This window comes from Leucoraja erinacea, chromosome 1, assembly GCF_028641065.1.
Source record: "Leucoraja erinacea ecotype New England chromosome 1, Leri_hhj_1, whole genome shotgun sequence".
Taxonomy (NCBI): Eukaryota; Metazoa; Chordata; class Chondrichthyes; order Rajiformes; family Rajidae; genus Leucoraja; species Leucoraja erinaceus.
The window spans coordinates 73265188-73291810 of record NC_073377.1 but is presented as its reverse complement, the minus strand read 5'-3'; the positions used below and the strand labels follow the sequence as shown (position 1 = coordinate 73291810).

Below are 26623 nucleotides of genomic sequence, written 5' to 3'. Positions count from 1 at the left end.
CTTTGGGGCAATGATGCAACCTTGCTTGATGCCAGTATATAATGGTCAGTTTGCATACCGTTATAAACCAGATGCAAGATTCTTCAGTCAGATACATTTGAAACAAATGTCTCAAAGTTGTCTTAAATTGATGGAGTGAGTTTGAGAAATTTAAAAAAGCCACGTAGAGTGGATGATGCTGCTCTCTGGAATTCAGAGTGGATTAATGGTGAGATCATGCCCATTATACCTCGGGGGTTTTGAATCTATACCATGATTCATGCATCAGGATTTTGACCACACGACAGAAGACGTCGATTAGGAGCTTACAATGACTTTCCATATGGTAGACAGCTTTGCTACCCATTACTTTGATGTGATCACAAAGAAAGCTCATCAATGCCTCTACTTCGTCAAAACATTGAGGAGATTCAGTACATCAACAAATACGCTCTTGAATGACTACAGGTTTCCCCATAAGGAACATACTGACTGGTTGCATTACAGCCTGATTCAGCAACTCAAATGGCCAGCAACGAATGAGATTACAGGGAGTGGTAGAAACTGTCAGGTCCATCTCCCCACCACCAAAGGGATCGGAGGTGCTCCCTCAAAAAAGCAGCCAATATCATTAAAGGGCCACACCACCTTGGTCACACCCTCATTGTACACCTGCCATTGGAAAGGTGCAGGAGCCTGAAAACAATGACCTATAGGTTTAATAATAACTTATTCACAGCCTCTTGAACATTACACAACACTAAGCTCAGCAACTATGATCTTCCATGGACTGTGTCTTTGATTGCTCTACAGACGTCAGTTCCTGCACTATTGTGACTACCTAGTATTACATTATTAATTATTAATGTATTGAATTTTTGATTATATATTATCTGCGTGCATTGCATTTACGGGACTGTTAAGCTGAATTAGTAAGAATTTCATTGTTCTGCTGTTGGTACATATGGCAATTAAACACTCTGGACTCTTGGATATCCTCACAAGTAGTGACCTCCAAGATCCGAGATCCCTGGAACGACATGCACATCTCTGACGATCTATCCTGGGCCCAGCACATTGATGCAATCTCAATGAAAGCCCATCAAGTCTCTACTTCCTTAGAATGTTGAGGCGATTCAGCATGTCAACAAATATACAAATGAACGCCTAAAGGTGCACGATAGAGAACGTGTGGCTACAGCATGTCCTGGTTTGACAATTTAAACGCCAAGGAACAGAGATTGCAAAGAATGGTAGACACTACCTAGTGAATCACAAGTGCTGGCCTCTCCACCATCGGAGAGGTCTATAGGAGGCGCTACCTCAAAAAAGCAGCCAATATTATCAAAGATGCACAGCATGGTCACATTTTGTTTCTATCATCAGGAAGGGGGTATTGGAATCTGGCAATTATGACCACCAGGTTTAGGGATATCTTCTTTCCAACAACCACCAGGCTCTTGAACATTGTACAACACTAGCTTCAACTAGCCTCAATGGATTGTCTGGTTGCAAAAAAGACTATGCCTTGTTCTGCCCTAAAATTATGGGTATTTATTGAATTGTTTATGTTTATGTTATCTGTGTATTACGTGTACAGGCCTGTTACACTGTTGCAAATAATAATTTAATTGTTTTGTTATTCGTACATGAGATTTAAACATTTTTGACTCCTGATGTCCTAGATATGGGAGACGAGTTATTAAATTTAAGATTTGCATGCTTCTCACAGGACCACTTTCTACTTTCCCGAGGCAGTTTTTCAGTTGCCATTTTTGACTTATCATCGACTGAGCTGAAAGGATGGCTGGACTGGATATTTTGCTATAGAACAGAGTCAACGGTGCTCAAGTCAAAGACTAAGTCATGTTAGTTTTCCAAGGTGTTCCTTCCTGGCTGTCTCATGTGCTTGGTAAGCTTATCTCCGATCACAGCAGCATTGATCCTTGGGCGTTTGGCCCAGAAGTCAATAGTCTTTAAATGTCATATGTACCACAACAAAAAAGAAATTCTAACTTGCAGCAGCATAACAGGTCTTTAAACACAGTACCCATAGGTAACACAATAAACAAAATAAAGTTCAATAAATAAAGAAAAACAATATTCGTGCAAAACAAAAGCCCGAAATCCCAGGTGCAATCAAGACAGTTCGCAGTTTAGTTGGTGTTTGTAGTGTTCAAGAACCTGATAGTTGTTGGGAAGCTGTTCCTGACCCTAGAGGTCACGGTTTTCAGACTCCTATAACATCTTCCTGATGTCAGGAATGAAATGAGAGCGTAGCCAGGGTTTTGAGGGTCCTTGATGATGCTGGCTGCCTTTTTGACGCATCATCTTTTATAGATCCCTTCGATGGTGGGGAGGTCAGTATCGGTGATGGACCAGGCAGTGTCCACTTCGTTTGATCTCCTTAATTCCCGAGTGTTCGAGTTGTGGAACCGGGCCATGACGCAATCCGTCAATATGCTCTCTACCATGCACGTAGAAGTTCAAGAGTATTCGTCGACGTACCAAATCTCCTCAATCTTTAAAGGAAGTGAGGCGTTGATGGGCTTTCTTTATGATTGCATTAATGTGCTGGGACCATGACAGATCTTCAGAGATCGTCATGGCTGGGAATTTGAGGTTGTTGACTCTCTCCACCACCGACCCCTTGAAGAAGACAGGTTCGTGGATCCTGGGCCTTCCTCTTCTTAAGTCAACAATCAGCTCTAGGGTCTTACTGACGTTGAGTGCAAGGTTGGTGTTTTGACATAATTCAATCGGACAATTGATCTCCCTCGCACATACTCAATCCCCATCATCCATAATTCGTCCAACAGTGGCAAATTTAAAGATAGAGTTGGAACTATGTCGGGCTATACAGTAATAGGCATAGAGAGAGTCGAGCAAGGGACATAACTGCCATAACCAACCTCTCAAAGCACTTCATCACCACAGACATTAGTGCTGGTTGGTAGTTATTAGGGATGTCACCCTATTCTTGTGCATCAGTATTGTTGATACCCTTTTAGTGCTGATGATTCCATTTGTGTGATGGTTATAAGCAAGTTGCTGACCTCCTATACTTTTCTGAGGGGTTCATGTGTACTTTGAGGCATGGATTTACAAAGACATAATTGTTCAAAATTGTCTGTGCAGCTATTTATTTGCCATGGAGGAGGCACAGTGAAGCTTGCAGTTCAAAAATACCATGTTTAAGTTGCACCTGGTCATTTTCATCTCAAACTTTTGGTAGAGATAGTCCCATTATGGGGGTTAATATGTTAGACTGCTCTACCCATTTGTGGCTGATTTGTTGATAGCATGGCATCAGTTTCATATACCCATAAAGTCAGTTTCTGCCATAATTCAGGCTGAAATAATGTAACACACAGGCAAAAAGTTTAAATCAATTTAAGATTATACCCAATAGGTTAATTAACAAAATAAACAGTTTTGAAAAGCCAATTTCAGTGGAAACGGTGAAAGCTTACTGACCTAAATATTGTATGAAATGTGTGTAATGCAAGGTGACAAACTAGAGCTAACAAATTTCATAATGCAAGGAGCAAAACATTGAGAAGAATACGATTAAGAAATCCATCAACATATAAGACAAAATTAATTGAAATTTTAGCACGAAAAATACTGTAATAAAATTTGTTTTGGAAGATGTAGAGGAAAATCTTGACATACCCTGTCATTCATAAGTAAATCTTTGACGATAAAATTTGCGACTACTGACTTCATTGGAGAGGCAAACTGATCGGGTGCCAACATAGCAATATGTCCCAATGAGACGAGCGGAGTTACGAGTTGTTCTGGGGTGTCAGCATTTAGGCTTTTGCTTAGTGGCTGGAGAAAAAGTGCACACACACAGAGAAAGTACAAAATGTTAAACTTTGGTAACGGAATACAGCTACAGTACATTGAAAGTGCTAAACAGGTAACCTCCATGCAATGTTCGGGTGGGGTGCATAAACTGGCATGTATCACGCAACGCAAAGCCATCAGCGAGTGCTTCAAGAGACGATAGTTGAAAATGAATAAATAGTGTGTATTTATTTACTTTTCCTTTCACAGAAATTCTGAGACCCTGAATGTTATGGCTGATTTCAAATGTTTGGGTAGCGATTTGTGAATTATCTAAAGGGTATATTTCAGTTATCCAAATGGCTGTAATGCGGGTGTTGTGGATGCGGGTGTTGTGTGTAGAAGTTGGGATGTAATGTTAAAATTGTACAAGGCATTGGTGAGGCCAATTCTGGAGTATGGTGTACAATTTTGGTCGCCTAATTATAGGAAGGATGTCAACAAAATAGAGAGAGTACAGAGGAGATTTACTAGAATGTTGCCTGGGTTTCAGCAACTAAGTTACAGAGAAAGGTTGAACAAGTTAGGGCTTTATTCTTTGGAGCGCAGAAGGTTAAGGGGGGACTTGATAGAGGTTTTTAAAATGATGAGAGGGATAGACAGAGTTGACGTGGAAAAGCTTTTCCCACTGAGAGTAGGGAAGATTCACACAAGGGGGCATGACATGAGAATTAAGGGACTGAAGTTTAGGGATAACATGAGGGGGAACTTCTTTACTCAGAGAGTGGTAGCTGTGTGGAATGAGCTTCCAGTGAAGGTGGTGGAGGCAGGTTCGTTTTTATCATTTAAAAATAAATTGGATAGTTATATGGATGGGAAGGGAATGGAGGGTTATGGTCTGAGCGCAGGTATATGGGGCTAGGGGAGATTATGTGTTCGGCACGGACTAGAAGGGTCGAGATGGCCTGTTTCCGTGCTGTAATTGTTATATGGTTATATGGTTGCCTGTACAAGCTTCCAGCATTAAATGTTGTGTAAGCAGAAGTTTTAGTAATCCAGATCTCAAACAACCATCTTTCTACTTACTATGCTATGGACATTTTTAATAAGTAAATTCAGATTATAAAACATTTTTTTATTTTTTACAAAGACAAAATAATTCCATATTTTATGAGAAAGACCATGTCTGAATCCCACCTTTGATCTTTCAAAACATCTATTACTGTTCATGAGATTGTGACGAAATAACAGAAACATGCACGTGAACAATTCAAAAATCATATTTAAACTGGGGAACTATTATCAGGATCTTATAAATTCCCAGTAGAAACTTCAAGCTATATAATTTAATGTGATTTTACATATTCATAAACACTCTGAACTCTAACCACAATTAATGAATATTGCAATAAATAATGTTCAGATACCTCAAAGATCTGTGCCAATTGTACTTCTTTGTTTGTGAAGATGGCATGAATGCAATGAACTGCTTGCTTAGCTTGGCGAGGGGTACCCCTTTTTGATTTCTGATGCAGAATAGGAATGAGCGTACTGTAATAAAAATAGTATTATTATGTTAAGGATCAATAATATTTTTTAAAGTTAAATCCACCTGAACTGCTAATTTATTTATTTTTTACATTTAACATAAAAAATGCCATTGGGGCCTGCTTTCCTACTCTGTCTTTCAGTAAAGTCAGTCTTACAGTCCTTTGAATATATATACAATGAATGAATTCTTTGAATTTCAAAAATTCACAACACTCTAAGTGAAAAGATTTTTTCAGCTGTCATTATTGGCCAATTCCTTGAGACTGTGGGCCTTGGTCTGGGATATCGCATGAATGTTACCTGTCAAGTCTTACAACGTTTTTATGTCTCCATGAGATCTTCTCATTCGTCTAGAGTATAGACCCAGTCTGCTTAATCAAAGGGTAGCCCAGCTATCTGAGAATCAATCTGATGAACCCTCACTGAAATATTCCCAGATTGGTATCTATTGGAAGAACCTTTTGGAAGAACCTTTTGACAAACTAATCAAGTACCTGCCTGATACGGTAGGCAAAGAATCAGACACCCACAAAGATTCTGAGTAATCTGAATATAGTAATTCATAAAATTCCTGAGTAGTTGCTGTCTCACCTGTGGAACAGACGCAATATCCTGATTTAAACTAAACAATGGGGGGGGGGGGGGGGTGGAGTCAACAACGTGGAAGCGTATGCATGGAGTTAACAGAAAAAATGTGCAGGATAGGTCATGGAAGTCTCCAGAAATAACATGGCAGAAAGCTTAAAATGGGAGGAAGAAAGTAAGGTTGGGTAAAATCGGGATGGCTGTGAGAGGACGGGTGATCAACACCGAATTGAAGGTATTATATTTGAATGCACGTAGGATAAGGAACAAAGTGGATGATCTTGTAGCACAGTAGGAAATTGGCAGGTATGATGTTGTGGGCATTACAGAGACGTGGCTGCAAGAGGATCGGAGCTGGGAGCTAAATATTCAAGGTTATACGTCCTATCAGAAAGATGGGCAGAGGGGATGGGGTAGTTCTGTTGGTTAGGAACAAAATTCATTCCTTAGCGAGGGGTGACATAGGATCAGATGTAGTCATTGTGGATAGAGCCGAGAAATTAAGGTAAAAAGACTCAAATGGAAGTTACTTACAGACCCCCCAAACAATAGCCAGGATATAGGGTACGTTACATCAGCAGATACAATTGGCATGTAACAAAGGCAATGCTACGGTGGTCATGGGAGATTTCAAAATGCAGATAGACTGGGAAAATCAGGTTGGTACTGGACCCCAAGAAAAGGAATTTATAGAGTGCCTCCGAGATGGATTCTTAGAGCAGCTTGTAGTGGAGCCAACCAAGAAAAGGCAATTCTGGATTTATTGCTATGTAATGAACCAGATTTGATAAGTGAATTCAAGGTAAAGGAACCATTAGGAGGTAGCGACCACAACATGATACGTTTTAATCTGCAATTTGAGAGGGAAAAGGTGAAATAGGATGTGCCGGAATTGCAGCTGAGCAAAGGGGACTACAGACTCATGAGGGAGGAGCTGGCCAAAGTTGACTAGAAAGTGACTTTAGCAGGGGTAACGGTGGAACAGCAATGGCAGGAATTTCTGGGATTAATCCGGAAGATTCAGGATCTTTTCATTAAAGAGGAAGAAAGATTCTAGGGGGAGAAAGAGGCGACTGTGGCTGACAAGGGGTAAGATGAAATGCGAAGATAAGCTAGCCAATAATATAAAAGAGGATAGCATGAATTTCATTAGTTATATAAAGAGTAAGAAAGAAGCAAGAGTGGAAGTTGGGCTGCTGGAGAATGATGCAGGAGAAACGATAATTAGGAATAAATAAATGGCAGAGGGGTTGAGTAACTTTTTTGCATTAGTCTACAGTGGAAAACACCAGCAACGTGCCTGAAATTCAAGAGAGTCAGGGGGTGGAAGTTAGTGGAGTGGCTATTACTAGAGGTGCTTGGGAAGCTGGATACGTCATGTGGGTTCTGAAAGAGGTGGCATAGATTGTGGAGGCATTGACTGTGATATTTCAAGAATCACTAGAGACAGGAGACGTCCCAGATAATTGGAAAATTGTCAACATTATCCTGCTGCACAAGAAGGGAGCAAAGCAGAATAGTGAGAACTATAGGCTGGTTGGTCTGACTTTGGTGGTTGGTAAGATTTTAGTCCATTATAAAGGATGAGGCTACGGAGTACTTAGAAGTTTACGATAAGATAAGCCGAAGACAGCGTGGCTTTGTGAAGGGGAGGTCTTGGTAGACAAATTTGCTGGAATTCTTTGAAGAAGTAAATAGTAGGAGAGACAAAGGGGAATCAGATGTTGCTTAGAGTTTCAGAAAACCTTTGATAAGGTGCCACACGTGAGGCTGCTAAGGAAGATGAGAGCCCACGGTATCAAAGGGCAGATACTTGCATGTATAGCACGTTGCCTGGTTGGCAGAAGGCAAATAGTGGCAATGAAGGGGGCTTTTTCTGGTTGGCTGTCAGTGACTAACGGAGTTCCGCAGGGGTCGGGGCTGGGGCTGCTGCTCTTCACGTTGTATATTAATGATTTGGACGAGGGGATTGAAGGCTTTTTGGCCAAGTTTGCAGATTATACGAAAATAGGTGGAAGGGTAGGTAGTGTAGAGAAAACAGGGATTCTGCAGAAGGACTTGGATAAGTTGGGAGAGTGGGCAGAAAAGTGGCAGATGGAAAATGGTGTAGCAAAGTGTGGAGTCATGCATTTTGGTAGGAGGAATAAAGGCCATTTTCTAAATGGGGAGGGAATCCAGAAATCGGAGGTGCAAAGGGACTTGGGAGTGCTGGTGCAGGATTCCCAAAAAGTTAATCTGCAAGTCGAATCGGTAGTAAAGAAAGCAAACTCAATGCTAGCATTTATTTCAAGAGAGCTTGTATACAAAAACAATGATGTGATGCTGAGGCCCTATAAGCGCTGGTGAGGACGCATTTGGAAAATTGTGAACAATATTGGGCACCATATCTGAGGAAGCATGTGCTGGCCCTGGAAAGGGTCCAGAGGAGGTCTACAAGAATGATCCCATGAATGAGTAGGTTAACCTATGATGGGCGTTTGTTGGTACTGGGCCTGTGCTCGCTGGAGTTTAGAAGAACGAGGGGGGACTTAATTAAAAATCCAGAATAGTGAAAAGTTTGCATAGAGTGGATGTAGATAGGATATTTCCACTAGTGGGAGGGTCTAGAACTAGAGATCATAGCCTCAGAATTAAAGGACGTTCTTTTAGGAAGAAGACGAGGGGAAATTTCTTTAGTCAGATGGTGGTGAAGCTGTGGAGGCCCAGTCAGTGGATATTTATAAGGCAGAAATCGATAGGTTTTTGATTTGTGCAGGTGTCAGAGGTTATGGGGAGAAGGCTGGTGAATGGGATTAGGAGGGAGAGATAGATCAGACATGATTGAATGGTGGAGTAGAATTGATGGGCTGAATGGCCTAATTCAACATATCACATGATCTTATGACCTCACTGCTGAGAGGGTGGGTGGGTGCTTTGATGTAAACCATGTTTGAACAATTATGCAAGTGACTTCATTAGAAAGATTGTGACACTTCAATCAGGCAGCCTATCATCATTCTCTTAAAGATAATCAGGGGTGATCAATTTATTGGCGGCCTAACCAGTAAGTTATTTCAATATACTAAGCAAAAAAACTTTGAATTCGGTGACAAACCGCACAAACTTCTGGCACGTCAGTTGAGAAAAATGGAAAATGATCATACCATCCAAAAAATTAGATCAGAAAAAGGCGAGCTGCTTACACTCCCTAAAGATATCAATTAAAGACTTTTACAATTCTATCAAAATTTATACACATCTAAAACTTTAGTAGAAACTATAAAGATGAAAAACTTCCTGGACAGTTGCAATCTTCCGTCACTCAACGCGGCGGAACGTGAAGAACTAGGAGCGCAGATTATAGTAAAAGATATTGAAGAGACTATTAAATCACTGAAGAGTGGTAAAACGCCAGGCCCAGATGGGTTCAGTAACGAATTTAATAAACAATTTCATGAATTAATCTCTCCTCGTTTACAAGCTCTTTATATACACGCATTTAAAGAACAGACGTTGCCACAAACTTTAGCCAAATCAACTATTACACTGATACCCAAAAATGATAAAGATTTTGATGAGCCAGGATCATATAGAGCAATTGCTCTTTTATATTCAGACCTGATCTCCTGGTGGCTCAGCACTTCAACTGCCCCTCCCATTCCGAATCCGACCTTTCTGTCCTGGGCCTCCTCCATGGCCAGAGTGAGGCCCACTGCAAATTGGAGGAACAGCACCTCATATTTTGCTTGGGTAGTTTACACCCCAGCGGTACGAACATTGGCTTCTCCAATTTCAGGTAGTTCTTGCTTTCTCCCTCCTTCCCCTCCCATTCCCAGATCTCCCACAGTCTACTGTCTCCGCCTCTTCCTTTCTTTTTCCCGCCCCCCCACCCCTCCCGACATCAGTCTGAAGAAGTGTCTAGACCCGAAACGTTGCCTATTTCCTTCGCCCCATATATGCTGCCTCACCTGCTGAGTTTCTCCAACATTTTCGTCTACCCATTCACACAAGTTCTGTTATCCCACTTTCCTCACCCACTCCCTGCACATTAGGGGCAATTTTACAGAGACAAGTTAACCTACAAAGCCAATGCATCTTTGGGATGTGGGAGGAAACCCACATGCTTGCAGGGAAAATGTGCAAATTCAACATAGACAGTGCCCGAGAACAGGATCGAACACAGATCTCTGGCGTGTGAGGCAGCAAGTCCACCAGCTGTGCCACTATATTTTATTTTCCAACACACAAAAAATTATACGTTGATAACTTCGGTTACTAAAAAAAAAACTATCCATTTTCAGTCTTAAATATCTAAGTGACGCCATGTCCCCCTTTACAGCTACTGTATGTTTTAATTCAGTTCAAGACTATGGGGCAGTACATTGGCCATAAATTTGCTGCTTAAAATTGCCAGAGACCTGGAATTAATCCAGAATATGGATGCTGTCTGTATGGAGTTTGTTTTCTCATTTATAACATTGTTTACAGAGTACTATGTTTACATATTCTGTTGTGCTGCTGCAAGTAAGAATTTCATTGTTCTAACTGGGACGTGAGAGAATACAGCACTCTTGACTTACGTCGCTGATGTGTTGGATAGAACTAGAGTACGGGTGATCGGTGTGGACTCGGTGGGCCGAAGGGCCTGCTTCCACGCTGTATCTTTAAATTAAACTAAAAACACTAACACCAGAGGAAATGTAAAGAAGGGTTTCTACCCGAAATGTCAGCCAATTTTTTCTATCCAGAGATGCTGGCTGCTCCATGGAGTTCCCCCGCACAATTGAAGCATGGAATAGTCTTCACCCTACCATAGGTACCAACCAGACACAACTAAATTTAAGGTAGCTTTTTTTCCCCCAAGAACCCTTTTTTGCTTAAGTCCAAATCAAGAGTCAAGAGAGTTTTATTGTCATGTGTCCCAGATAGGGCTATGGAATTCTTGCTTGCTGCAGCACAACAGAATATGTAAACATAATACAGAACAGGAGATAAAGGTTCAGTGTGTCTATATACTATAGACCATATATATACACAATAAATAAACAGATAAAATGCAGTAAGCTGTTATTTTTCAGAGTTTGGTGGTGGTGGGTCCACCAATTTAAATTCCATTTCGAATATTTTTGGAGGACCAGGAAACCAAGAAGCAATAGTTACTCTAGGGAGTTACTGCAGCTCCAGGGAGTGATTCAGCGTTGTTTTTCAGCGGTCGCGGTGAGACAGCGACCGGACAGCAATGGTGGCCAGAGCTCCCACAATGCAAAGAGAGGGAGAAAGTGGCAGACGCCGACCAATTGCCATGGCAGTGCGCATGTGCAGGGCCGCACATGCGCACAACCACGGCTGATGATGTGCTCGCCGGCCGGCCGTGCCGAGCGGAGACCCGAGAGCTAGCGCCAAGCGGCGAGCTAGCGGCGAGCGGAGACCCAAGAGCTAGAGCCGAGCGCCGAGCCGAGCGGAGACCCGAGAGCTAGCGCCGAGCGGAGACCAGTGATCATAGCCGAGAGCTAGCGCCGAGAACCGAGAGCTAGCGCCAAGCAGCGAGCTAGCGGCGAGCGGAGACCCGAGAGCTAGCGCCAAGCGGCGAGCTAAGACCCGAGAGCTAGAGCCGAGCGCCGAGCGGAGACCCGAGAGCTAGCGCCGAGCGGAGACCAGTGACCCGAGCCGAGAGCTAGCGCCGAGCGGAGAACCGAGAGCTAGCGCTGAGCGGAGACCCGAGAGCTAGCGCCAAGCGGAGACCCGAGAGCTAGCGCCGAGCGGAGACCCGAGAGCTAGCGCCAAGCGGAGACCAGTGACCCGAGCCGAGAGCTAGCGCCAAGCGGAGAACCGAGAGCTAGTGCTGAGCGGAGACCCGAGAACTAGCGCCAAGTGGAGACTCGAGAGCTAGCGCCGAGCGGAGACCCGAGAGCTAGCGCCGAGCCGAGAACCAGACACGGATGGCGGGCGAGTGTCCCGGTTGCTTGCCAAGCCGGGCAAAAATGGCATGGCTTTTAGGTTGCCCGGTGGGACTGTAAGTTGCCATTGGCACCCGGGCAACCGTTAATTTCGAGCCCTGATCACTACATACATATAGCCCTCGCTCAAAGGACATCAAGAAAGGCTTAGGAGTAGAGATGAGTTTTACGTCTCGACAAAGGAGTCGAAGGAGGGGGCAGTTCTGATGGGAAGAGGGGTGCAGTTCCACAGTCTAGGAGTTGCAACCGCAAAGGCGCAGTCGCCCCTGAGCTTATGCCTAGACCGCGGGATGTTCAGTAACCCCAAGTCGGCTGATCTGAGGGACCTGGAGGTGGTGTGGTGGGTAAGCAGACTTTTGATGTAAGTGGGGGCAAGCCCATTAAGGGCTTTGTAGACATAAAGGAGGATCTTGAAATGTATTCGGAACTGCACAGAGAGCCAGTGGAGAGGCCAGGATCGGGGTGATGTGGTCCCTTTTTCGGGTGCCAGTCAGGAGTCTCGCTGCGGCGTTTTGGACTAGTTGCAGGCGGGACAGGGAAGATTGGCTGATGCCAGTAAGTAAATTGGCCAAGTATTCACATACAAAGAATTTGCCTTGGTGCTCCGCCCACAAGTAACATGACATACAGTGACAGTTACGAATGACTCAGAAAACACTAAACATTAATAATAATAAAACATTAATAATAAAATACCATTGATCAAGCATGTGAACCAACAAAATACCAGATCAATGGGAGGCTACTGATTTTTGGCTGTTGAGTAGAGCAACTACTCGTGGATAAAAACTGTTTTTATGTCTGGCTGTGGCAGCTTTGACAATCCGGAGTCGCCTTCCAGAAGGAAGTGATTCAAAGAGTTTGTGGCCAGGGTGAGAGGGGTCAGAGATGATCTTGCCCGCTCGCTTCCTGTAGAGGGAGTTGCAGTAATCTAGGCGGGAGGAGATAAATGTGTGGATGATCTTTTCGAGGTCATCAAAGTGGAAGAATTGTTTTATTTTAGCTATTGTCCGAAGCTGAAAGAAGCTAGCTTTTACCTGTCAAATTTCAATGCCGAGTCAAATATCACGCCAAAGTTTTTGACGTGAGGTTTGAGTAATGGGGTAAGGCTTTCAAGGCTGCCTGCTATCATTTTGATTGAGTTCGAAGGGCCGAGAAGGATGATCTCAGACTTACTCTCGTTTAGTTGGAGAAAGTTCTGGGCCATCCAACACTTTATATCCTCGAGGCAGCGGGTAAGGTTAAGTCGATTTGATTGTTTTTTGGGCTTCAGGGGGAGATATCGAGTTGTGTATCGTCTGCGTAGCAATGGAAGGAAATGGCGTGCCTTTGAATTACTTGGCCTAAGGGGAGCATATCCAGGGAGAAGAGAATGGGGCCAAGGATGGAACCTTGTGGAACCCCACAGCAGAGGCTAGCTGTGGAGGAGAAAGAGTTGCCTATGTTAATAGACAAACTCCTACCTTTGAGATAGGAGATGAACCAGCTCAGGGCAGTACCATCAATACCAACCCCGTATTGGAGACGGTCAATTAGGATGGTGTGGTCGACAGTATCAAATGCTGCACAGACTCTGTGCTGTGGTGGGCCCTGAAACCTGATTGGAAAGTTTCCAAGATAGTATTTTGGTGAAGGTAGGGCATAAATTGACTTAAAATTACTTTTTCAAAGGCTTTTGAAAGGAAAGGCAGTTTTGAAATGGGTCTGTAGTTGCTTGGCAAGGTGGGGTCGAGGTTAGGCTTTTTCAGGAGGGGCTGGAACAGTGCCAGTGGCCAGAGAACTGTTGAAGATGGCGAGGATGCTGGGACCGGCTATTGTAATGACATCCTTTAGAAGGGCAGAGGGGACAGTGTCGAGGGGGCAGGTGGTAGGTCCCAAGTCAATATCCCAAATATACTAAATCTTATAGAACAATTTGGTTCCTTTTCAGGGTATAGAATAAACTGGAACAAAAGTGAAATTATGCCGATAATACCTCAAGACCCGTCACACCTTATAAAATTTCCCGGTTCACCGCAACCCGGTTCAACGCAATATTCCGCCACTCACTCGTTCCCTCAATACAACCCGTTCCCCCAACGCAATATTCCACCACTTACCCATAGCCCCCAACTGCGCTGGGGCGGCTGATCCTCGAGCACTCCCTCCTCCTCCTCTTCAGCCTCCTAATTGCACTTGCTGCCAGGACTTTAAAATAATAATTCAATTGCATTTCCCCTGTCTCCCACAGCACTCCCTCCCCCTCCGTTTTTGAACTTAAAAAACTTGCTGGCAGGACTCAGTGTACTGGGATTGCAACATTGTTGCGGGGAGAGCCAGCAAGGATTAGGATTCCATTGTGATATCATAGCTGTAACTGCCACTGTTCAAAGCTGTAACTGCCACTGATGAATCTTTCTCAAACTGGATTTTGTAAAGTTAAAAATGTGAATAACTTGTAAAATATAACATCAATCTGAACAAAACTTGTTGAAAACACATCACAGGACAATTGTGAGTAAGGTGGTGCAAACATTGTAGCGCTGTCGTGTACCAGCTTTGGTGTAATTTCAGGATCTCACTCATTCACTCAAACGCAGACATCCAAACAAACAAGATGAGAGTTTTAGAAATATACTAGACCAACTGCAGACCCGTTGGGGGGGGGGTGGCAGGCGGCGTCACACACATTAAACACCCCCCACACACACAAACTACCAATGCCCCCCCCCCCCCCGCACACACGCTAACTACCCCCCCTTGTTAATATATTAATATTATTAATTTTGTCCTTTTACCCCATATTCGGCCTATCTACTGACGCATAGCCCGCAACTCGCAGGCGCGTCTAGAGAGGGAGGGGGGGGGGGGGGGGTGGGTAAAGAGTGAGGGGTCAGGGTTGGAGAGAAAATGGGGGGTGAGAGGGAGGGGGGGGGGGTCAAAGGCAGGGGTTAGAGAGGGGGCGAGGGAGGGAGGGGGGGGGTCAGAGGGAGGGGGGGGAACGGCCTCGCGGTGCCGTTCCCACCCCAACGCAATAAGTCCACCCACCGATCGGGGCGGTGGCGTATAGAGTTGAGCGAGGCTGGTCCTGTCATCGCGCGGGGCTCCAAAAATCTTGCACTGTCTGAAAATCCCGCACGCCACCAGCCTGTCGGCCCGCAGGTGCATTGAGGGCGTATGCAGCTTCTCGACGGCGTATGCCTAGCGCGTGGCGTTGCGCGATGACGCCACCGCCCGGCGTGCCGTTGCGTGATGATGTCACCGCGCGACGTCCAAATTCAGTCAGCCTGCCTCCTATCCAGCTGATTGGTGAATATGATGTCAAGACCAGCCCCGCACAACTCCATATGATTCTTCGGTACGAATTGGGACCGGCCCCGCGCGGCCGTACGCCTCAAGCGATCACGTTTGGCAGCGCTAGACGCATGCAATCGCATGCTGGTGGGACAGGCCCTTTATGCCCCACACGACAATAACTGCCGCCGTCAAGTTCAAGCTGGTGATTGGCTGTGACCTCCCGATCTGCAGGGGGGGGGGGTTGGAGTGAGCGGGTGTGGGCCTGGGAGCTGCGAGCACAAGTGGCAAGCGAGCTGTACTTCGAGCGGGGGGGGGGGGGGGGGGGGGAGTGGAGATGGGCCGGGCACCCAAATAAAGAGAGAGAGAAGCGGCTTGGATTGGTCGGCATGTGGGCATTGTGACGTCAGCAGCTTGTAAGAGCCGTTTAGATATTAAAAATTGAGTTTTGTTTGTGTTTTGTGATCAATTTTACTCACAATCTGGGGAAATAATTGACCAAGGAGTGGATGTGCGAATGTAAAAGTAAAATCGCTAGCGAAATGGTAAAAAATCTCGGCATTTTTGCGTCTGGTTTTCGCGGAGTAACGAATCAAAGGCAAAATGCCGTACACCCACACAGATTTTAAAAGTATATAGATATAGATAAATAATCTAAGGTACACAAAAGTGGAATACCATAATTACATTTCTATACACAGAAATTCGGGATGGATTGGCGGCGCAGTGGTAGAGTTGCTGCCTTACAGCGCCAGAGATCCGGGTTCGATCCCGACTATGGGTGCAGCCTGTACATAATTTGTACGTTCTCCCCGTGACTGCATGGGTTTTCTCCAAGATGTTTTGTTTCCTCCCACACTCCAAAGACGTACAAGTTTGTCGGCTAATTAGCTTGGTGGACATGTAAAAAATGACCCTTGATGTGTATAGGATAGTGTTAATGTGCTGGGATCGCTGGTCGGCAGTGTCGTAGCGTGGGGGGGGGGGGGGGGCCAGAGGGGTGGCTGCCCCGGGCGCTAAATTTTTAGGGGCGCAAAAAAATTGTTGGATAAAAAAAAATTATAAAATGGCAAATAAATTTGTTCTAAAGGCATGCTGCACCTCTTTGGCAGCCTTCCCCTGAATTATTGTAATAAAATGTAATTTTTTGGGGCATTTTATAATTTTTTTTTATCCAACAATTTTTTTGCGCCCCTAAAAATGTATCCAACAATTTTAACCAACCAGCGATCTCCACTGGGCCCGCGGTCGGGTCGAGTGGCCACCGCCGCCGGAACGTGCCCCAGCTCCTAGTTCTGGTCGCCGCAGTCCCAGCTCCGAGGCCAGGTCGCCGCTGCCGCTGCTCCAGCTCCGATGTTGTGTGGCCGCTGCCCCACTCCGAGGCCAGGCCGCCGCTGTCCCTGTCGCTGTCCCCACTCCGAGGCCAGGTCGCTGCTGCCGCCACCCCAGCTCCGAGGCCAGGCCGCCGCTGTCGCTGCCGCTGTCCCAGCTCCAAGGCCAGGTCGCCGCTTTCGCTGCCGCCGTCCCAGCCGCTGCCGTGCCGGCTCCGATGTCGGGCGGCCGCTGACGCTGTCCCAGCTCCGAGGCCAGGCCGCCGCTGCCGCTGTCAAAGCCACCGCTGCCCAGCTCCGAGTTCTGGTCGCCGCTGCCGCTGTCCCAGCTGCCGCCCCAGCTCCGAGGCCGCCAGCTCTGCCATTAGGCCTCGGCGCAGGCGGAGACGGGGGATACGACAAAAGAAGTCGCATCCCCCGAAGGAAGAGACCAAAAACGTGTTCCCCCACCACCCCCCACATACACAACATAATAAACCAAAAATCAACTAAACAGGACAAAAGAACAACACAAAAAAAGAAGAACAGACAGACTGCAGGCGAGCCGCAGCTGCTAAGGCAGCGCCGCCATCTTTTTGTTAGGTTGAGAAAATAAATACAAAACTTGGATTTATAACAGCTCATGGGCCATGGCTAGCCGCTAATGAGGAGGCGCAATATTTTAAACTGCCCCGGGCGCTCAAAACCCACCCTACGCCACTGCTGGTCGGTGTGGACTCGGTGGGCCGAAGGGCCTATTTCCGGCCTGTATCTCTAAACTAAACTGAAGATACACAGTCTAACTGTAATTCATTGCTTGAAATAAATCAACAATTGGAAAAATAAACTTTGCACATTAAGTGCCTAAAATGTACAGTTTGAACTGAAAATGGGGTTTACAATAATCATGGAACTCACCGACAAAAAACAAGCATAATCTAAAATCATAGCGTCATACGCAATTTGTCTCAATTTTCTACAAAGGCTACTACTTTTCCTGCTCAATACTTATCAAATTCTCTTTTAAAAAGTTACAGAGCTCTGTAGGATCTCAAAAATCTGACGCCGGAAAATGTTCCTTCGCCTCATTTCCAGCTCCTTTGCGAATTATTTTAAATCTGAGCTTGAGATACAAGCCTCCCTACTAATGGAAACAGATTCTTGTTGCACTAACAAATCTTTCATAATTTTTAACAACTGTTAAATCTCCTGTAGCCTTCGGTTTCTGCAAGAAACAAATGACTCGCATGTCTGATGTTGTTTTTCTAAATGTTTTAAGCACCATTTACAAGGTTGTGATATACCTTTCCATCACCTCTCCAATTAAAGCATGGAGAGCTTAGAATTAAGCAAATTATCACAGCTAGAATTGAGCAGAGATCCATAATAGTTTGGCATAATTTCCATGCAGTATATCCTATTCCTATTTGCATGTTTCATGACATGTTGTTTTGCGACTGTCAAAGTAAAGGTATAATCTTTGGGGCTGCTTCATAATGTCAGAGCTGCCAAATTTTTGTCAGAGCATTTCAGTATTCTAGCACCTGAAGTACAGTATTTTGCTGAGGAAATCAGTATTTTTACACGTGGCCATTTTTTATGCGGTCACACCCATGTAAGAGTACAAGAATGCATAACTTGTTTATTGTGAGTTTGTAATAGTTTATTGTGTATTATATGCCATAGCTGCTTTCTTGCATCGCTCTCTCTCTGTGTTGGTTGGAGCCATCGTCTGCTTCAGTAAGGGAAGCTGGTTGGTGATTGGTCGCAACGCACCTTGGAAACAGCATCTGATTGGCCGCCGAGTGACCAGCGCATTATCTGATTGGATGCAATGCCCTTGGAGACCACGGCTGATTGGACGGGAGGAAACCGATTTGTTGATTGGACGGGAATTTTAAGGGAAGCTTGTCGGTGATTGGACGCAACCGCCTTAGAGACAGCGGTTGATTGGCCACCAAATAATCGGGCACAAAAAAAAATCGACAAATAGGAAAACAAAAAAATCGTAATAATATACAACAATCAGTTTTATTCATAGAAACATAGAAAATAGGTGCAGGATGAGGCCATTCGGCCCTTCGAGCCAGCACCACCATTCATTGTGATCATGGCTGATCATCCCCTATCAATAACCCGTGCCTGCCTTCTCCCCATATCCCTTGACTCCACTAGCCCCTAGAGCTCTATCTAACTCTCTCTTAAATCCATCCAGTGACTTGGCCTCCACTGCCCTCTGTGGCAGGGAATTCCACAAATTCACAACTCTCTGGGTGAAAACGTTTTTTCTCACCTCAGTGTTAAATGACCTCCCCTTTATTCTAAGACTGTGGTCCCTGGTTCTGGACTCACCCAACATTGGGACCATTTTTCCTGCATCTAGCTTGTCAAGTCCTTTTATAATTTTATATGTTTCTATAAGAGCCCCCTCATCCTTCTAAACTCCAGTGAATACAAGCCTAGTCTTTTCAATCTTTCCTTCTTATGACAGTCTCGCCATCCCACGGGATCAATCTCGTGAACCTACGCTGCACTGCTTCAATCCCAAGGATGTCCTTCCTCAAATTAGGAGACCAAAACTGTACACAATACTCCAGATGTGGTCTCACCAGAGCACTACACAACTGCAGAAGAACCTCTTCACTCCTATACTGAAATCCTCTTGTTATGAAGGCCAACATTCCATTAGCTTTCTTCACTGCCTGCTGTACCTGCACACCAACTTTCATTGACTGGTGTACAAGGCCACCCAGGTCTCGCTGTACCTCCCCCTTACCTAACCTAACCCCATTGAGATAATAATCTGCCCCCTTGTTTTTGCCGCCAAAGTGGATAACCTCACATTTATCTATATTATACTGCATCTGCCCACTCACTCAACCTGTCCAGGTCACCCTGCAACCTCCTACCATCCTCTTCACAGTTCACACTGCCACCCAGCTTTGTGTCATCCGCAAACTTGCTAGTGTTGCTCCTAATTCTCTCTTCCAAATCATTAATATATATGGTAAACAGTTGCGGCCCCAACACCGAGCCTTGCAGCACTCCACTCGCCACTGCCTGCCATTCTGAAAACGACCCGTTCACTCCTACTCTTTGCTTCCAGTCTGCCAACCAATTTTCTATCCATATCAACACCCTACCCCCAATACCATGTGCTCTAATGTTAGTCACTAGTCTCCCGTGCGGGACCTTATCAAAGGGTTTCTGAAAGTCTAGATACACTACATCCACTGGCTCCCCTTCATCCATTTTACTTGTCACATCCTCAAAAAATTCCAGAAGATTAGTCAAGCATGATTTCCCTTTCATAAATCCATGTTGACTTGGACTAATCCTTTTACTGCTATCCAAATGCCCCATTATTACCTCTTTAATAATTGACTCCAGCATCTTTCCCACCACCGAAGTCAGGCTAACTGGTCTGTAATTCCCCGTTTTCTCTCTTGCTCCTTTCTTGAAAAGTGGGATAACATTAGCTATCCTCCAATCCACAGGAACTGATCCTGAATCTATTGAACATAAGAAAATGATCACCAACGCGTCCACTATTTCTAGAGCCACCTCCCTGAGGACCCTGGGATGCAGACCATCAGGTCCAGGGGATTTATCATCCTTCAGTCCCATTAGCCTACCCAATACTATTTCTCGCCTAATGAAAATTTATTTCAGTTCTTCTACCCACTTAGATCCTCTGTCCTCCAGTACATCGTCACATTGCACATAAAGTGCGAGTGAAATGAATTTGCCAGCAGCCGTAAAATGATAAAGAACACACAAAAACACACTAAATATTTAACACAAACATCCACCACAGCATTCATCACTGTGGTGGAAGGCTCAAAAATTTGGCCAGTCCTCCTCCATTTTCCCCCGTGGTCGGGACCTCAACCCTCCCCAACAGCCGTTGCATGCGTCCAAATGTAGACAGGTAAAAGTTCAGAATTGGCACTTCCCCACCGGAGACCGCGGCTTCAGGTTGGTCGAAGATTTAAAGTCCCCGCCGCGCCACAGCCAGAAGCACCGCAGACCACAGGGTCGGCGGTGGGAGCTCCCCTCCAGGGGTCCCCGGCGCGGGACCCCGCTCCTGATGGTAAGTCCACGCCGGGCCGCGGTAGACGTTGGGCACAGGCCGGCGGTGGAAGCTTCTTCTTCTCCCTGGTCCCCCACGAGGGATCCCAGGATGCGGACGCCGCGTCAGCTGAAGCTCTGCAGACCGCGACTTCAGGCTGCCGGCTGCAGCGGGCCTGCAAACGGAGCGCTCCCCTCCGGCAAGCCCTGGCGAGGGCTCGCCCTCTCCGCGCCGAGAGTCCGCGTTCCGCGCGCCACTGAAGCCCTGGGCACGTCTCTGGGAAAGGCCGCACCGTTCCTTGTTGTTAGGCCACGGGGGAGGCGACCTGGAAAAAGTCACGTCTCCGTGGAGGAGGCAACCAAAACGGTTTCCCCCTCACCACCCCCCCCCATACAAGACCAACAAAGAAACATTAAAAACATACTTTAAAACACACTAAAAAAAAAAGTTGAAAAGACTAACACGCTGCTGACAGGGCTGCCGGCTTGCAGTGCTCCCACCGACCCATGTATCATGCCTGAATGCCCCCCCCCACGAAACGCCAAATGACTCCGGGAATGCCGAGGTGACAGAGGGAGCGAGAGAGACGAGATGGGGAGCGGGAGAGCGTGAGAGAGAGAGAGAGAGGGAGGGAGGGTATGAGAGAGCGAAGGGCAGAGACACAACACAGCAAGAGAGGGAGAGAGAGAGGGATGGAGGGAGAGAGAAAGGGGAGAGAGAGAGAGAGTGGAGAGAGCAAGAAAGAACGAGAGACCCGAACCCAAGCACAGCGGCAGACCAACGCCCACAAAAACAATCATCCAGATCTTGAAACCCAAACCACCAATAGGTTTAATCTGTTGCAATCCCCGGAGGTACAGCATGACCCCCCACATCCCTGCATTTTCCAAGCCGCAAGATCCCAAGTTAACCTCACCGGGCCACCACACCTCCATTGGCGAGTGGCATGTCAACGAAACAGGAGGTCGGGCTGATCCCGGCTGCTCCCACCTGCTGGCTGCACCTTGTTGTTACGATTATCAATGGTCGATTTTGTATTGTTAAATATGGACTTAAAAAAAAAAAAAATCAGAATTTAACAACGTAAAACCGTACATCCGTATTCTTATCGCATTTCCGTACAAAATACGGAAAATCCGTACTACATGGCAGCTCTGTAATGTACCATTCAGCTTGTTCTTCATATTAAAGTGCATGTAATATCAGCTAGTCAAAAAATCTATTTTAAAATAATTTGGCCTTTGTGCTTCAAATCAATCTTTTGTTCCATCGCTCTAACAGAGTGCATAACTAACACAAATGAACTGTGATTCACTTGAATTGTCTTTGCAGCAGAAATGGCCCATTTTGATAATGATAAAGAAAGTCATCCAAATTTGTAAAATTCCATAATATGCTGGAAAGCTGCAATCTGATCAAGTAGAAGATGAGGTGCTGTTTCTTAAGTTCATTATATGCATCATTATTATAGTGCATGCAGGAGGCCACAGACTAACAGGTCAGCGTGTGTGGTTTATTACACATTTGTCACGTATTTAGAGACAGTGAAAAAGCTTGCGAAATGAAGACTTAAAATGGCAAGTAACAAGAACGTATTCGGAACATAAATGGCACTTTGGAATATTTTGGGGGAGATACACTGAATTCCAGTTCTAATCATAACGATAAAAATTCAAAGCCAGCAAACTAGACATTAATTAAGCAAAGGTGGCTGGCCTTCCAATGGTAAAGTATAATCTGAAGAAGGGTTTCGGCCCGAAACGTCACCTATTTCTTTCGCTCCATAGATGCTGCTGCACCCGCTGAGTTTCTCCAGCATTTTTGTGTACCATTAATTAAGCAAAGACAGGAGAAGTTTTATTGAAGTTTATAAAATTGAAAAGAAAATGCATTTGTCTGGACAGTTTGCATCACCCAATTATGTTATGGTTGATCAGTCTTTCACTAGCTTAGGTATAGTTCATATTAAGTGTTTAAGTTTTCTTTCCTTCCAATAGAAACATAGAAATTAGGTGCAGGAGTAGGCCATTTGGCCCTTCGAGCCTGCACCGCCATTCAATATGATCATGGCTGATCATCCAACTCAGTATCCCGTACCTGCCTTCTCTCCATACCCCCCCTGATCCCCTTAGCCAGAAGGGCCACATCTAACTCCCTCTTAAATATAGCCAATGAACTGGCCTCAACTACCCTCTGTGGCAGAGAGTTCCAGAGATTCACCAATGGTACAATGATTTTTGAAAAAAGATTGTCAAGTCACGTGACTTGGGCAGAGTGATTTTGATTGTTCAGTGGGAAATTTATAGAAATGTTTTCACTCCACCAATGAATTGTGTCTTATGAATGCAATGGGAAAAGTATAATTTGATGCACAGTGCAAGTCAGTTGCGTGGGGTAGAACAAATGAATCAGTAGTTTTTGTCTTCTCATCGTCAAGCTTTTCAAACTCAATTATCACTGTGTTTACTTTCACATAAACACAGCCAATCCATGAGCACACACTGATGTAGAAGAATAACTATAATATAGTGTAGATTCATGTGTTAAGTCTGTTAGTACAGAGTTCACGGTTGCAATTCAATGCATTAAGTTAAACAACCCTTCGATATGATTTAATGTAATTTGCTGCTATGAGCCCAAAGTCCGTTTTTCATCACTAAACTTGCAGAATATTTTCTTCCAATGTCAATTTCTCATCCAACTGCCAGATATATCATAAAGTACTCCATAAAATTTAAATGGGAGAGAACCAATAACTGGATAACAACTAGTAAATACAGCAGTGCTTGGATGTGAAGCACTTTGGTGATGACCAAAAAGGTGTGCGTGAGGAGGCAAAGCAAATCATTAAATTGTGACCGGAAGTGCAGACCAAAAATTATCCAGATATACAACCACAAAAACATTGCCATTAACTTTTGTAGTATATTTTCTACTGATCATTCTCCTTATCTGCCTCCAACCAAGAGGCCTTCCTACAGTCATTAGCTCTACTATTCAATGAAAAGTTTTTTTTAAAAATTGACAAATCTAACAGATAAAACTTCAAAAACAAGGCAGATTCAAAAAAGATTCTGTCCAACCAAACATCATGGCAATGAATTGCGTAAAATGTTTGGGACAAAGACCGTAATGTTTGGGACAAAGACCCATCATTTATATATTTGCCTCTGGACTCCACAATTTGAGATTTGTATTAGAAAAAAAATCACGTGTGGTTAAAGTGCCCATTGTCAGATTTTAATAAAGGCCATTTTTATACCATTTGGTTTCACAATGTAGAAATCACAGCTATGTTTATACATAGTCCCCCCCCATTTCAGGGCACCATAATGTTTGGGACACATGGCTTTACGGGTCTTTGTAATTGCTCAGGTGTGTTTAATTGCCTCTTAAATGCAGGTATAAGAGAGCTCCCATCACCTCGTCTTTCCATAACGTTTGAAGACTTTTGTTGCTGTTTATCAAAGGACAAAAGTTGTGCCAATGAAAGTCAAATAAGCCATTATGAGACTGAGAAACAAGAATAAAACTGTTAAGAGACATCAGCCAAACCTTAGGCTGTTTGGAACATCATTAAGAAGAAAGAGAGCACTGGTGAGCTTACTAATCACAAAGGGACTGGCAGGCCAAGGAAGACCTCCACAGCTGATGACAGAAGAATTCTCTCTATAATAAAGAAAAATCCCCAAACACCTGTCCGACAGATCAGAAACACTCTTCAGGAGTCAGGTGTGGATTTGTCAATGACCACTGTCCGCAGAATACTTCATGAACAGAAATACAGAGGCTACACTGCAAGATGGAAACCACTGGTTAGCCGCAAAAATAGGATGGCCAGGTTACAGTTTGCCAAGAAGTACTTAAAAAAAGCAACCACAGTTCTGGAAAATGGTCTTGTAGACAGATGAGACGAAGATTAACTTAGATCAGAGTGATGGCAAGAGCCAAGTATGGAGGAGAGAAGGAACTGCCTAAGATCCCAAGCATACCACCTCATCTATGAAACACAGGGTGTTATGGCCTGGGCATGTATGGCTGCTGAAGGTACTGGCTCACTTACCTTCACTGATGCTACAACTGCTGATGGTAGTAGCATAGTGAATTCTGAAGTGTATAGACACATCCTACCTGCTCAAGTTCAAACAAAAGCCTCAAAACGTATTGGCTGGCATTCATTCTACAGCAAGACAATGATTCCAAACATACTGCTAAAACAACAAAGGAATTTATCAAAGCTAAACTATGGTCAATTCTTGAGTGGCCAAGTCAATCACCGGATCTGAACCCAATTGAGCATGGCTTTTTATATGCTGAAGAGAAAACTGAAGGGGACTAGACCCCAAAACAAGCATAAGCTAAAGATGGCTGCAATACAGGCCAGGCAGAGCATCACCAGAGAAGACAACCCAGCAACTGGTGATGTCCATGAATCGCACTTCAAGCAGTCATTGCCTGCAAAGGATATGCAATAAAATACTAAACATGGCTACTTTCATTGACATGACATTGCTGTGTCCCAAACATTATGGTGCCCTGAAATGGGGGGACTATGTATAAACACTGCTGTAATTTCTGCATGGAGAAACCAAAATGTATAAAAATGGCATTTATTAAGGTTTGACAATGTGCACTTTAACCACATGTGATTTTTTTCTATTACAAATCACAATTTGTGGAGTACAGAGACAAATAAATAAACAATGGGTCTTTGTCCCGAACATTATGGAGGGCACTGTACATACTTCATAAGTGATAGGAGCAGAATTAGGCCATTCAATCATGGCTGATCTATCTCTCCCTCGTAACTCCATTCTCCTGCCTTCTCCCTATAATCCCTGACACCTGTCTTAATCAAGAATCTATTTACCTCTGCCTTAAAAATATCCATTGACTTGGCCTCCAAAGCCTTCTGTGGCAATGAATTCCACAGACCCACCATTCTCTGACTAAAGAAATTCATCCTCCTCTCTTTCCTAAAGGAATGTCCTTAATTCTGAGGCTATGACGTCTGGTCCTATACTCTCCCACTAGTGAAAACATCCTCCCCACATCCACTCTATCCAGGACTTTCAGGTTTCAGTTTCAATGAGGACCCCTTCATCCTTCTAACCTCCAGCGAGTAGAGGCCCTGTGCTGTCAAACATTATATGTGCATATACATACGTAAATCTTTCTGCAACTGCGTTACTTATAACATGACAACACGGAAACAAGAGTTCTGCTCATTTTACAAACTTTTCCTTGCCCAGATAGCTTTTTCAAAAAGTTGGACTTACGAACGAATTTGTAGAAGGTCTGTCTCTATTTTGTGCCCCGTGTTTCTAAAGATTTGAATAGCAGCTTCAGCAACTTTATCATCCTCCATTTTTAGACACTGCAAGAGTGATTCATATGTCTCTGAAGAGTGGAAGGAGGTAGGATGTGTGAATGATAAAACCTGCCGGACAGTAATTGGGGGAATAAATAAATCTTTTACAAATTCTTATTTATTCTTGGGTACAATGTGCACTATTTTTTAAATAAACTGAAATTCCAAAATGGCAATTACTGTTAAACAATATGCAGTAGCTAATTCATTACTGTTACTTAATATCAAAAGCTTCAAAAAATAGAATCAGACTACAAAATGAAACATAGTCAGTTTGAAATTTATACAACAGAAAACTCAAATGACAATTATTGGATGTTTATATTTCTAAGGAGTTTCTAAATGCAAACAATGTAATTCAAAGCATCAATCTAAATTGATATCAAACTAATAGAATTACTCTCCATATGAGTGGCAAATACCTTAAGCAACTCCAAGCCTGCCCTAATTGCAGAATCAGGTGACACACCCTCTTCTTCATCATCTGCAGTCCCTTCTATGGATTTGTTCATTAGTTTCACTAAAGAGCTGAAAAATACAAATGCGTTATGACTTAAAATTAAGCATATTGGGATACAAATTGACAGGTGGTCTGCCAGCCTTACGAGTATAAAAATACTTTTAAAAACTCTGGAAGTTAGTACAATTAATAATAATAATACATTTTATTTGTATAGCGCTTTTCAAGGACTCAAAGTCGCTTTTATGAATGGTCAGATTTTATTTTAAACATTCATATATTTGCAGAGATTCA

General features: G+C 44.2%; 1 protein-coding gene across 7 annotated transcripts in view; it reads right to left on the bottom strand.

The window, feature by feature from the left end:
• Positions 1-26623, bottom strand: part of pds5a (PDS5 cohesin associated factor A) — a 185147-nt gene that overhangs the window by 31713 nt on the left and 126811 nt on the right. For all 7 annotated transcript variants that reach the window (XM_055637378.1, XM_055637394.1, XM_055637400.1 and 4 more), the window contains exons 18-21: positions 26292-26397; positions 25778-25938; positions 5199-5322; positions 3655-3813 (exon numbers count right to left, since the gene is read on the bottom strand). In XM_055637378.1, coding sequence (XP_055493353.1) covers positions 3655-3813; positions 5199-5322; positions 25778-25938; positions 26292-26397 — 550 coding nt within the window. The remainder of the gene's footprint in view (positions 1-3654; positions 3814-5198; positions 5323-25777; positions 25939-26291; positions 26398-26623) is intronic.